Genomic DNA, 13,718 nt, shown 5'->3' on the forward strand with positions numbered 1-13,718 from the left:
TATGTCATGTCGCTCTAAAAATTGTGCATACATTAACAAATGATACGGATCAACATGCCTCCAGCTGCTTTGAGCTTTTCTTGTCAAGTTGTCATTACTTCCAGACATAATAGGGAAAACATTGAAAATTAAAACTTGTGTGGCCAAGTCACCCATGTGTGTGTGTGTGTGTGTGTGTGTGTGTGTGTGTGCGCGCGTGTGTGTGCTTAGCAGACAAGAAGAAACGGGTTGAATGAGACATTTAAAAGAAAGGGAGGCAGAAAGTGAAGGAGTGGCTGTTTTTAAAAGTAGCAGTATCCTCTGGCAAATGTGGCCAAAAAACAAATTAAAACAACCCTGCTCTCTGCAGTTGTCTGCCTTAGAGCAAAGCAATGCTATAGCAAAAGCACATGTACACTCTCTCACTGTCATTGGTTTGGGGCCAAAACAAGCAGTGAGGCTTCAGGGGGCTGGACACATTTCAAACACATTCTCGACAATAATTATTGGATACTGTTTTGTTTTGTTGTTTGTGCGTCCATAGGTCCATCTGACGTGGGGCTATTTTAGTTATTCTTTGTCAAAGAAGACATATTTCAAGATCAGTGAAAAGAATGCAAAAGTTTTAGGTCTGGAATCAATCACGCAAATATCTACAACTGTGTTCACTCATGTAACAGTAGTTACATTGCATCCTGATTCCCGTTCATCCTCAATTTGATAAGAGTAAGAAATGCATTAACACATAGAGTGAGATTTTGTCACACAAAAAACTACCGGTAACTGCTTTTTGATGATTTCACGAATATATTTAAATACACTGAAACGTGAATTTTAAGGAATGTGTGGGTTTTAAAGTCATTTTGGGGGTGGGTACCGGTATTAACTTGCTCTGCTAGACTTCCACTCTTCAGCCTGTGACAGGACCTTTAGATGTTTTACAAAGGTCACAGAAATCCAATCATTTTACATGGGATTTATCTAAGCACCACAAAATATGAAGCCCTCTTTGGGGAGCAAATGTGACAAGATCCCAGGAGCAAGGGACAGAAGTCATTAGGATTAACACAAAATGTGCCCGCAACATAATGAAGGCGCAGAATACTTGCATTCTTAACACAATTTTATGCAATTCCTCAGGGGTCTACTTAGATCAGGGGTAGGCGATTATTTTTTGCATAAGGCCACATGAGAACCAGAAAATATAATGGAGGGCCAGATCAAAAGGGATGAACTAAATTTGACATGCCGGTAATATTAATTGGATTTCTTTATTTAAAAAGCAGTATTTTGTATTTTTTGGCACGTTTTCCAGACTTTAAGAGTACATTATTCCGTCGTATCGAACGGGATTTGCTTGACTTGGCGCTACTGCGGGCTTCCGTATCGTATCCCCCTTCCTCCCAATGCTCTGCAACTTCAAGTAACTGTGCCACCTGGCGTTGAAATGCCTCTCTTTACAAGTCCAAATGAAATGAATGCAGTCGTTGACATAGAACCTTAATTGTGTACCAACCTTCGGCGGGCCGGATTAAAAAGACCAATGAGCCGGATTTGACCCGCGGGCCGTAGTTTGCCCACCACTGACTTAGATGAAAGATACCGGTTAAAATCAGAAATGAGTCAATGTGTATCTGTGCATGTGAAATTTTAAAGGGAAGGGATACACATTTAAAATGGTTAAATGTCGGAGGTTGATTCGGTCAAAGGTGATAGCGAGTGGTGCTGCAGTCGGCCATTACAATAAATGATTATTACGTCGAAACTCATTACAACATACATCGAGGGACATAACGAATCTGTACCTTATAACGGTATTTCATTTAAACCATTTCCAAAAAAATGGCTGCCAACTATAGACTATAAATAGATGTAAAATCAAGAACATGTAATCTATATATATATTGCGCGTCGTCCCGCACGCGGTCTGTCCTTCCGTCTGTCCCTTTTCAAAACGTACCTACTTCACCGCCGCTGCGCGCCACCACTGCGCCGCTCAGGCAGTGGCTCACTACGATCGCGCGGGCATCTTAGCGAAAAAATGTTGTCTACCCACGAGCATTGCAATAAAATTGTTAGTTATTTAGTAGAGCTAAACATCTCTTTATTTTCGCGATAAGCAATGAAGATGAACAAAAAGTTGAACCAAGCAACAACACTTTTGTGGGCCGAAGGCCCACCTTACCAGCCTTCCGCAGGAACGAGCTGATGAGCCGCCCGGGGGGCGGCGAACCACCACCTTACCAGCCTTCCGCAGGAACTAGCTAATGAGCCGCCCGGAGGGCGGCGAACCAGCTAGTACAGTATAATCATGTAAATCACAAATAATTCTTTATATTATGAAGAAAGCATTTAGTCAGGAAATGAAAAGTGCCTTCTCCAGTTCAGCATGTGCCACACCCAGAGGCCATTTATGGTCAACTTTCAATCTGTTGGCCCTGAACTCTGCCATGATTTTGTTGCTGTTACAGATGATTGTCGAAATCGTCGACTTTGCCAATTTGTAATCTCGGCTGAGCTTCATCTGGAAGACTACCTTTCGAAAGTGAGAGACAATTTCACCCTTGACAGACAGCGACATTTGTTTCCGTTTACCAGACATGTTTCATATCATGTGCTCAAGACTGCGCTGTGCTTCTGGAAGTACAACATTCTACCGAGTTGATCAGTAGTGTTGCTTTGCAAGCCTAAAATGGTGACTCTACTGATGCTACAGCGAGGAATGTAGGGGTGGGGGCTATATTCAGCAGTCGGATGGTTAAGAGGCGGAAGGCTTGGTGCCAGTGGGGCGCTATTCTCCAGCGATTAGTGCCACTGAAAGGAGAAGAGGATGGGAAGTGTGAGTTTAAAAGCAAGGCAGTGTAAAAATATGAGAGAAGAGGCAGAGAAGGTACAAGCTGTCTGATTGGATGTTCAGGAAAAAAAAATCAGTAAGTAAGGATGTTGGGTTACGATGTATGCCACTGGCATTATTGCTTAATGTTTGGTGCTATTTTGTGTGGAGGGATACCGTGTTATGGGTTGTATATAAATAAAGGGGGTGGAGCTTCCCTGCAGTTCGCTTCTGGCAGTGACGATGCATTGAGGCAGGTTGGGTGTTCAGCGACTCAGTGGTAGCGACCACAGAAAAATACGAAACGTCTCCAGTCTTGTGCCTAGAACATAGTGTAGTCACCAGCAATGATGCCTACACATGAACAGCGAGAGACTTCCGCAGTAGTAGGTTCAACAAAGGAGATCTCTGCGGCTGACTTTGAAGAATAGGTGGATGTCCGAGATCCGAGCATATCACAGCAGCTCTGTGAATACAGTTATACAATATAATTTGAGGAACATTGCTGACCTGATCAGCATTGTGCTCGAGATGAAGAGGTTTTCAAACTTGGTACACAAGTAGTGTGTGTGCCTGTGTAGTTCTATTTCTGTGGGAGCATACATGGACCATGCAAACCTCTGTGGGATGACAGACGCATCACATTTCCGTACACAAGTGACCAATGAATGAATTCTTGTCAAGAGAGCTAAAAGCAGATCAGTTTCTAATTTCCCTCTCCTCAGTCAACTTCCGTGCTGATACATTTAATGTGTTATCCAGCTGCTGTCTGGATCTGATTTCTTCGGTTTGGATATGAAAAATGGGATAACACCCTTTAGGAAAGTTATTTATGTAAGGTCAGATGTTAAACTTTATTTTATTTTCACTTTAGCAGTCAGGTCATGCAATGAGTGCAAATGTCTGTTTCAAGTCATGCCGAAATGGCATCCAAGTATTGGTGCCATTTTGGTATGGCTTGAATCAGACATGAAACAATTGTATTGAATGCATCTGTCTCTGAATCGTTAAAAAAATACAATAATGAATTTGTGAAGCTCATGAATATTGCCAATGATATTTTCAGTCAGTGCCTCAATCTGTCTGCTAACCAAAGAATTCTATCAGTTCCTATCTGACGGTGTGAGATATCATCCATGCAGTCTCACAATGATTGCGTATTTCTCGCCACTTCATGTGTGACTGTTATCAGACATACACAGATGGGGCATCCCACCCTGCAACTGTGCCTTTGCTTGATGGAAATGTGACAAATTATTTCCTCAGCCCAACATGTTTACTCAAAAATGATCCTTGGAAAAAGATTGAAGCTTTCACTAAGTGTAATATCGGAAATTTGAAAAGTGTTTGTTATTTAGTAGAGCGATTGATGAAAGTGATTGAAAGTGTGCCAATCAGGGACAAATGACCTGCTGGTTTCCGAGGCGACATCAGAAGTGTGACAGAGGGGAGTTGAGGCTGTGTGTTGGGGTTTCTGCACCCACACCTTTTGTGAACATGCACACAGCACAGCAATGTCCCAATTCAGAAAGCTACAGCTGACTGGACACAGCTGTGAGAGAAGCTCCAGTGTTTGGGGTGGCATCAGAATTTGAATTAACCTGTGCAGTTGTTGTGCTTTGTAAGGCATTCATTGAATTACTTGCGGATTATAAATTTAACCCCAGACTTGTCAGAAATTTTAGAATCATACATCGGACACAACTAAAAGTGCTCAGTTGTAGACAACCACAATGTGGACCACCGGGTATTTTCAACTTCCTCAAATTGTTTGTGGATTTGTATATGGATATGGCAGCACGTTCCAATAATCAGGTCTGCTCAATTGCCAGTTGTGAAACAACTTGAATTAACTTTGAACACCATTCAAATGGTGACGTTTTGTTATTCTTGAAAACATTTGGCTTCTAACATACATTTCACAGTGTATGTGTTTAACGTCCACTATGTCCTTTTTTATGTCAGATGTCATGGCGCCTGTCCTACCGAAGCTCCAAGTTTCGAAATGTCTATGGGAAGGTAGGCAGCCGGGAGCACTGCTACGATGGAATCCCCATTACCAAGAACGTCCACGACAACCACTTCTGTGCTGTCAACTCCAAGTTCCTGGCTGTGGTCACTGAGAGTGCTGGTGGTGGCTCATTCATCATCATTCCTATTTCCCAGGTAACACTCGTTGTTCAAGTCAAATGCCACATGTGATTTGCATTATCATGGAATCTTTTTCTGCACTGACTCCAGCCGTGCAGAAGAAAAATGCATTCTCATTTTGAAATAAAAAAAATATATATATATAATATATACACATACATATATATATCTATATATATATTGCGCGCGTCGTCCCGCACGCGGTCTGTCCTTCCGTCTGTCCCTTTTCAAAACGTACCTACTTCACCGCGCCGCTGCGCGCCGCCACTGCGCGCCGCCACTGCGCGCCGCCACTGCGCGCCGCCGCTGCGCCGCTCAGGCAGTGACTCACTACGATCGCGCGGGCATCTTAGCGAAAAAATGTTGTCTACCCACAAGCATTGCAATAAAATTGTTAGTTATTTAGTAGAGCTAAACATCTCTTTATTTTCACGATAAGCAATGAAGATGAACAAAAAGTTGATTCAAGCAACAACACTTTTGTGGGCCGAAGGCCCACCTTACCAGCCTTCCGCAGGAACTAGCTGATGAGCCGCCCGGAGGGCGGCGAACCAGCTAGTATATATATATATACACATCAAGGAGAAGGCTCCAACAGATGACGTACTCAGAGAATGTCTCAGACAATGGGGAACAGAGGATGAGGCGCTGGAAGAGGGACCATCATGGGAGGACAAGCCCCTCCACGGGATGTAATACCGGACCATAACTGAAGTGGAATTTAGAAGTCCTATCAGTGGCTAGAGAGGGCTGGCCTGAAGGACAGCACAGAGGCACTCATCCTGGCTGCTCAGGAGCAGGCCCTGAGCACCAGAGCAATCGAGGCCCAGATATACCACACCAGACAAGACCCAAGGTGCAGGTTGTGCAAAGAGGCACCTGAGACAATCGAACACATAACTGCAGGGTGTAAGATGTTGGCAGGGAAAGCCTACATGGAACGCCATAACCAGGTGGCTGGCATAGTCTACCGAAACATCTGTACGGAGTATGGACTGGAAACTCAAAGGTCAAAATGGGAAACACCTCCGAAGGTGGTGGAGAATGACAGAGCGAAGATCCTGTGGGACTTCCAGATCCAGACTGACAAGATGGTAATGGCGAACCAACCAGATATCGTGATCATAGATAAAGGGCAGAGGAAAGCCGTTGTAGTGGATGTAGCGGTCCCAAGTGATGGAAACATCAGGAAGAAGGAAAATGAGAAACTCGAGAAATACCAAGGGCTCAGAGAGGAGCTGGAGAGAGCCTGGAAGGTAAAGGTGACAGTCGTGCCTGTGGTGGTCGGAGCACTCGGGGAAGTGACCCCCAAACTAGATGAGTGGTTGCAACAGATCCGGGGAACAACATCGGACATCTCAGTCTAGAAATGTGCACTGCTGGGAACAGCAAGGATACTGCGCAGAACCCTCAAGCTTCCTGGCCTCTGGTAGAGGACCCGAGCTGAATGAGGGACGGACACCACCCGAGGCGGGGTGAGACGAGGATTGTTTATAATATGAGTTTGAGCAATTATTTGGGACTCTACTTGACAATATCTTTAGGCTTTTTTTCATCCAGATAAAAGCCAAAAACTGTAACATAACACTTAGAAAAACATCGTAAAGGGGGCCACTGTGTGGGAATGTGTGTAGAAGCATTTCATGCAGTGGAGAAAACCAGATGTACAGTAATTCAAGTTATGCGTTCCTTCTTTTCAACAGATCCCAATTTAACTCAAGTCTTACGCCAAGTCCACCCGCCTTTCACTTGCACATTGAGATCAGTGTCACATTGTGTTGATCCATACAGTAGAATGTCTGTTAAATACATTTATCCAAAATAATTGAGGCAAGACAATTCTGTCTTGTGCTAGTAGAGTAGGGTTTTTTGGTTGTTCTTAGGCTACAGTATAGAGATCATTTAAGGTTTTAGTTTTCGCATGTCCATGCAGACGGTTGCTTACTTGTCATCATATAAAAATCAGCAGTTGTTCATGTATTTTGGAGGTTTTGGTCACAGTGTATGTGAATGAGTCATTAGATAGTTATTTCCGAACCTCACTAGGATTTCATGGGCAATGACATTTAGATCAACACTTTGTCTACCGCTCCCCGTTGTTTGTTTTTGAATCCCTTATACCATTCATTTGTCAAACTTTGGTCATGCTGGTTCTAACTTACTGTAACGTTGACCACTGATTCACGCTCTTCTGACCAATCCATTACGGACCAAAGACTGCGACTGCAGGTCAAAGTGGCTCTTGAGCATTTCCTGGCCCGTTCTTCTGATGAGTTGATGAGCTCATAAATCCTGTTATTGAGCGAAACTGGAGATAACGTCGAGTCTGAAAATGGCAGCTATTTCATGCAGTCCTTTGCACATAAATCCATTATGAATACAAGAGAAAATTGATACAAGAGTGCCAGGGTGAGGATGTATATATACTATTTATGTTCAATAAACAAAAAAAAATCAAAATCAATCAAAATCAATAAACAACAAATTATTTTGAAATGACATAACAATGTTCGCTGTTTTCTGTGTTCCTTACAGAAATGTATAGCACCTTACAATACTAAATACAAAAAGTTATATCTCCCTGTCTGTCTGTCTATCTGTCTGTCGTCTGTCTCTCTAGTGCGTGCGCACGCACATGCTCATGTAAATGCATGAATGTCCATGTAATACAGTATATCTTTCGATCTCTCTCTCTCTCTCTCTCTCTCTCTCTCTCTCTCTCTCTCTCTCTCTCTTCTGTTTGTGTGTGTGTGTGTGTGTGTGTGCGTGTTTGTGTGTGAGTGCGTGTGTGTGTGTGTGTGTGTGTGTGTGTGCGCGTGTGTTTCAGATTGATGGAAGAATGTGAGAAAAAAAATTAAGAATGTCACCAGAGTTTTCATGGCATTTACATGTTAAATGTTACATGTTAATCAACTACAGACAGGCATGTTTTTAGGCACCTTTTGAACAATAGGATTGGAATTAACTTGAAGCGAACAAAATGTAAAAAAATTTAATATTAGGTGGGGATAACCTCTATTGCCAATTGTCCTCAGGACAAAAATATTATATATATATATATATATATATATATATAGATAGATAGATAGATAGATAGATAGATAGATAGATAGATAGATAGATAGATAGATAGATAGATAGATAGATAGATAGATAGATAGATAGATAGATAGATATGCAGTATATGATAAGTAAATGAAGACTGCTGTGTCCAGTGATTACTGGACACAGTAGTGATCTAGTAACTTGAAAAGCATATACAGTACATACCCATGCATGTCCAGAAATTGTCAAAGAATAATACATTAATCTTAGTGACAAAATTCAGCGATATGCAGGTGGAATACATTGATCGTGAAATTTTGATGACGATAAAATTAAATAAATTGGCCATGTGGAGGTGTGTACGTGTGTGTGTTTTCCATTCACTCTTCACCAGTGGTTCTTAACCTAGGTTCGATCGAACCCCAGGGGTTCTGTGAATTGGTCTCAGGGGTTCGACGGAGCTTCTGCCATGGAGGTTAAGACACACCCGACTCAACATGTCAATTAGTTATGACATGCCCGCTTGGCATGTCATTTTACATTGCTTGTCCAATCAGTGCTGCGGGAAATTTAGCTCGCTCAGTAGTCAACCTGTGACATTGTGTGATTAAAAAAACAAAACAAAAAACGTTTTAATACATTTTAACTATGTCAAGCAAAAATACCCGAAAGTGGTCCAGAAGATACACGTAGCTTTTAATACATCTCCCCTCTTTCCTTTCTAATGTCGACACCAAGGTTATGCCCTTGATCGAGGCTGACATATTATGATGACAGCCAGTGTGGTGATCACACAGCTGCCTCTCAGACAAAGCCACCAGCAGGAGGAAGGTCTATACTGCTGGCACCATCTGGCACACAGAAAGACCCCAAATGTTTACTACTGACACCTGAGACATGTAGTCTTTGTGATTTGTAGTTACTGCACCCTTTTCTCATCCACGACAGGGATTGCAGTGAACACAAAAAGACAATTTCACCCGACAATACGAAAGTATATCCACCTATTGTCTTGATTCGGAGACAAGCGACTCTGATGCTTATCCACACTGAGGAGCAACAGCATGCCTTTGTCAATCTGATAAAGTACTGCAGCAGAATAGCAATTAACCTCCAGAAGCATGACTCAGCATATTCATTTTAGTCTAATGATAAGTGGCTGGCCATGTGGGAGAATATGCCAAAGAGTAAGGACTTGCAGTCTTCCCTCAAGTGACAAAGTAAGCGCATTGCATTTGTGACACATGCTGTAGTCATAATTTGAGGAATTATGTTAGCAAAGTTTGTCTCCTTCTCCCTCCGTAGAAGAGAGGTGGCAGCGAAACAATGGCAGCCTCCTGCAGGGGAGGCGCGCACCTATGTAATACAATTAGCGATGACCTAACCTGCAATTACATTTAAAAAAAGTATGTTGATGTGGAAGAACGTGGGGGTTTTTTTCATATTATTTAAATTAATAGTGGAGTTTTGAAATAACGAACATTAAAAAAAATACTATTTTTATACAAACTATCCCTTTATCTACTTGTATATTGCCACGGAAATTATGATTGCACGTTTTCACGGTTGTGATTGTTCCAATACGCTTTCACTTTATGTTTTTGTGTGTGAGGGTGGCTCTCTTTGCATCTCGTCAAATTAAATGACATACGTGAGGGTCCCAAACAGACTTTCAAAAACTGTGCTCATCCTCAGAGCACAGAGAACAGTGCATATATTGACGCACACATTAACAAACGGAAGACTCAGAGCCCTGATTTGACCGAATGCGATGTCACGTAACACAAATCCCTTGGGAATTAGTAAAATGAGGTCAGTGGACTAAAGTGACATCAAACATTTATGACATCACTCACATCAACTTATTTTTTAGTGTTTTATTATTATGAGTCAGTGCCCCCCAGTGGACACAAGGTGTTATTGCAACAGCAAGTCTTGGGAAGGCCTGTACTGTATTCCGTTTGTATTGTATTGCATACTCACTATTTAGAGTGCTTCATATAAATAGTTCAAAATATGGCTTGGAAAACTTTTAGTTTCTTAGTAGCAGCATCTTATAAACTTCTATAAGACCACAATCTTTGTGTCTGTGCATATAATATTTTTGCCATTTATTCATTTGTTCATGAGATCACGTTAGTGATATTTTGTATTGTACTAATACATGTTTGAAAACGAGAAAAACAAATATGAACCTTTCTCTCTCTTGCAGTCAGGCCGTCTAGACACTCACTATCCGAAGATATGCGGCCACCATGGCAAAGTACTTGACATCAAGTGGAACCCCTTCTTTGAAAACGTCATAGCTTCATGCTCAGAGGACAGCTCGGCAAGTGACCCTCACCACTATTATTCCATCTTCTTCAGCAGATAGTTATTAAGCATGCTTAATTTGAGCTCAACTCAAGACTTCCTTTTACTCTCTGAAGGAAATGAGTCCCAGATATTGAAGACATGCAAATGCTGTATGTGCAACACAATCCTTCCTGTCCCCTCACTCCCATCCTTGCCCGATTTTGTGTTAGTTGACAGTATTATGCTTCTACTGGTGCAATTCTCCTCTGTCTTTCATAATTATTATATCTGAAAGGAATTCAAGAAACAGAGATCTACTAGTTGCTTACTATCAGGCATCTCTGATTGTTCCTGCTTATGGATCATTTCAGTTTTACATTTTGAGCTATGGACATTTTTGCATGACTCCAAAAATCACGTCACACTGAAGGAATGATAATGTTGCATGTGTGGTATAGTAAATCCCCTTTTGGTCATCATACTGCTTCCATCCTGAGCCGTAATTCAGTTTAAATCCGAAAGCAAAGGACAACAGTACACCGGTCACGGGATCTCTGGTTAGATCGTAATAAAGGCCACCAAACAAAACGCTGCCTTTCCTAACGAATAATAATGCGTTTCTGTTTCTCATAATGGAGTTTGACGTGTCAATGTGACAGGTGCGAGTATGGGAGATCCCAGACGGCGGCCTGAGGCGTAACATGACCGAGGCTGCGCTGGAGCTATATGGTCACAGCAGACGGGTGGGTCTGATCGAGTGGCATCCCACCAGCAATGGCATCCTATTCAGCGCTGGCTATGATTATAAGGTATCACATCACTTCCTGATTGATATGACAGGCTCGCAACATCTATGAAGGAAATAAGTCCCAGATATTGAAGGCATGCAAATGCTGTAGATGGAACTCAATCACTCCCATCCTCTGAACCTCGTGTGTGTCCACTAATAAAAATATTTCTTTTTGATGAAGCATATGAGAAACCAAAAAAAAAACCACACATAATTGGTTATCTTGTTTGCTTCTTCACAAATGTGATTTAATTTACAGTACACCGATTCCATGAATTATTGCACAAACATACCGGTATTTGGTTCCAAGGCTCCGTTACACTAATAGTAAACTGCCCATGTCTGTTCATTTTAGTACAGACTATTTTATAAGCAATAGGATCGTTCAGAAGTTCTAAAACTGTACAGTATTGATGAATTGACAATATGCCACAATAATTCTTACTGCCATTTAAAAATCTTTACTATGAGTGCAAAAGTTCTCCCCACCTCCTCCTCTCATTTTGCCTGTGCCACTGGCAGAGCTGGGTTGCATGTGCCTTTCCGCCGCGCTAATGAAAAACAGGGTTGGTAAATCACATTGTACATGCTAAAATAATCAATTTACAAATACAGTACTTCCACAACTGGCAAAATAAACTGCCTGGTAATTTTGTTTGGATGACACAATCCTGGTTCAGCCCAGTGAGTCAATCAACATCCGCATCAGTGTGTGTGTGTGTGTGAGCGTGTGTGTGTGTGTGTGTGTGTGTGTGTAAATAAAGTTTGTGACCATTTTTGCACATTCCAACCTTAAGTTTAATCAAACAGAATCTTCGTCTTTTGCCAGAGGCTGCCTTTTCAAACACACTAAAATAAGTTCTCAATTCCACTCACACATCCCTTTTCGTCAGATCCTGATCTGGAACTTGGAGATCGGAGAGCCAGTAAAAATGATTGACTGCCATACAGATGTCATCCTTAGCATGTCCTTCAACACAGACGGCAGCTTGCTGGCCACCAGCTGTAAAGACAAGAAGCTGCGAGTCATTGAGCCTCGCTCTGGCAGAGTCCTTCAGGTGGGTTGGACAGAAGGGGAGTACCGGTATTCTTTTATGAAGACTCCACTGCGCTTTAATTTAAAATGTCATCAAGAAATGTGCATTATGTGGTTATAAACTGGAAATAATGTACGTACTGTCAAGTTGATGAAGAAAATGTATTGTTCAGGCATTCAAGCTTGGAGCCGTCATCTTCATGAAGTTGACCTGTTCACGTTGATCACTGATCGAGTCAGTGATGATAGAAATTTAAAGTGGTAAATACTCATGAACACTGTCAGTTATGTGTTTGGGTCATTGTAGTGAGCTTTTCGGCAATCGATTCTAAATCAATATCCCTCTAAGGCAGCCGAAATGTTTTTGGTATTAAAAGCATTTGCTACACTGCATTTAAGATTCTTTAAGATTCTTTTTTATTTTTTTGGTCTTTACACCAGGAGAACCTCCGAGCTCAATAGTGATTGTTCCATATATGCTTTTGGACTTTTTTTTTTTTTAATAATGGAATTGTGGTTTTCCACCAATGCATGGAATTTATTTTAATGAAAATTATGGACTCGACTTCCCCTTGAAGCTCTTCTCGTTAGAGCATCCTGACACTCCACTCAGTCTTTGTGCTCCTCCTCCAGCAAGCCAGCTACAAGAACCACCGGGTAAACCGAGTGGTTTTCCTGGGCAATCTCAAGCGGCTGCTCACCACAGGCGTCTCTCGTTGGAACACACGTCAGATTGCTCTTTGGGATCAGGTCTGTTCGACCTCCATCTGACAAGTGGGTGCATGCGTGCCTGTGTTTGCATCAATATATAATGTTGCTCTGCCCAGGAGGATTTGTCCATGCCATTGATGGAAGAGGATATTGATGGTCTCTCAGGATTGTTGTTTCCTTTCTACGACTCTGACACTCACATGTTGTACCTGGCAGGCAAGGTTAGCAATCCCCCTTCTGTCTCACACTTGAAGAGAGTTTTTGTTGTGTCATATTTACTGTATCAAAGAAATCAGTATGTTGGTTGCCCAAATAATGTGTAGTGGAATACATATAATCAACTATAACAGAAATAGAAAACCTTTCATGAATTTCCCTACCCACTACAACTAGACACTAGCATTAAAAAAAAAGTAGTAGTGCTCATAATATAACAAATACTTCGAAAGGTGCTTGTCCCCCCCATTCCTATCTTTTTCCATTTCTATATCCCAGTCCCCTTCAGTCATGGTCATAGTCAGCTAGAAGCAGGGGTGCATTTTAGGTGCAGCGGTACACATGGACACTGGAACTTAAATATTGCGTTCCAGTTCAAGTTTGTCATTGTGCTTTTTTAGATCAGGTTAGCTTCAATCCGAAGTCAGGTCAGCCGCTACAACAATCGCTTCCGGGTCCAACTTGAAAATAAAAGTAAGGCATTGATATCCATGTAGTTTTAATTGTTTTGTATTTGCAGCACGTTGCACAGACACTTCTTTGTTCAAATGATATGACATTCATATTGACAATTAAATCATATATAGTTTGTCACTATAACAAATGAGAACAAACAAAAGGATACCTGCTCACGCTACATTGGCCAGGAAACGGTGGCCCAT

The 13,718-nt window shown here is 41.8% G+C and overlaps 1 protein-coding gene across 2 annotated transcripts in view; it reads left to right on the forward strand.

Annotated features, from left to right (window-relative positions):
* coro2ba (coronin, actin binding protein, 2Ba) overlaps window positions 1–13,718 on the forward strand; it is a 39,074-nt gene that overhangs the window by 21,358 nt on the left and 3,998 nt on the right. For both annotated transcript variants that reach the window (XM_052063196.1, XM_052063197.1), the window contains 6 exons: window positions 4,778–4,978; window positions 10,221–10,337; window positions 10,963–11,112; window positions 11,987–12,151; window positions 12,763–12,879; window positions 12,957–13,061. In XM_052063196.1, the coding sequence (XP_051919156.1) occupies window positions 4,778–4,978; window positions 10,221–10,337; window positions 10,963–11,112; window positions 11,987–12,151; window positions 12,763–12,879; window positions 12,957–13,061 (855 nt within the window). Of the gene's footprint in view, window positions 1–4,777; window positions 4,979–10,220; window positions 10,338–10,962; window positions 11,113–11,986; window positions 12,152–12,762; window positions 12,880–12,956; window positions 13,062–13,718 lie in introns of those variants that run through there.

This window comes from Hippocampus zosterae, chromosome 4 (assembly GCF_025434085.1).
Source record: "Hippocampus zosterae strain Florida chromosome 4, ASM2543408v3, whole genome shotgun sequence".
NCBI classification, from domain to species: Eukaryota; Metazoa; Chordata; class Actinopteri; order Syngnathiformes; family Syngnathidae; genus Hippocampus; species Hippocampus zosterae.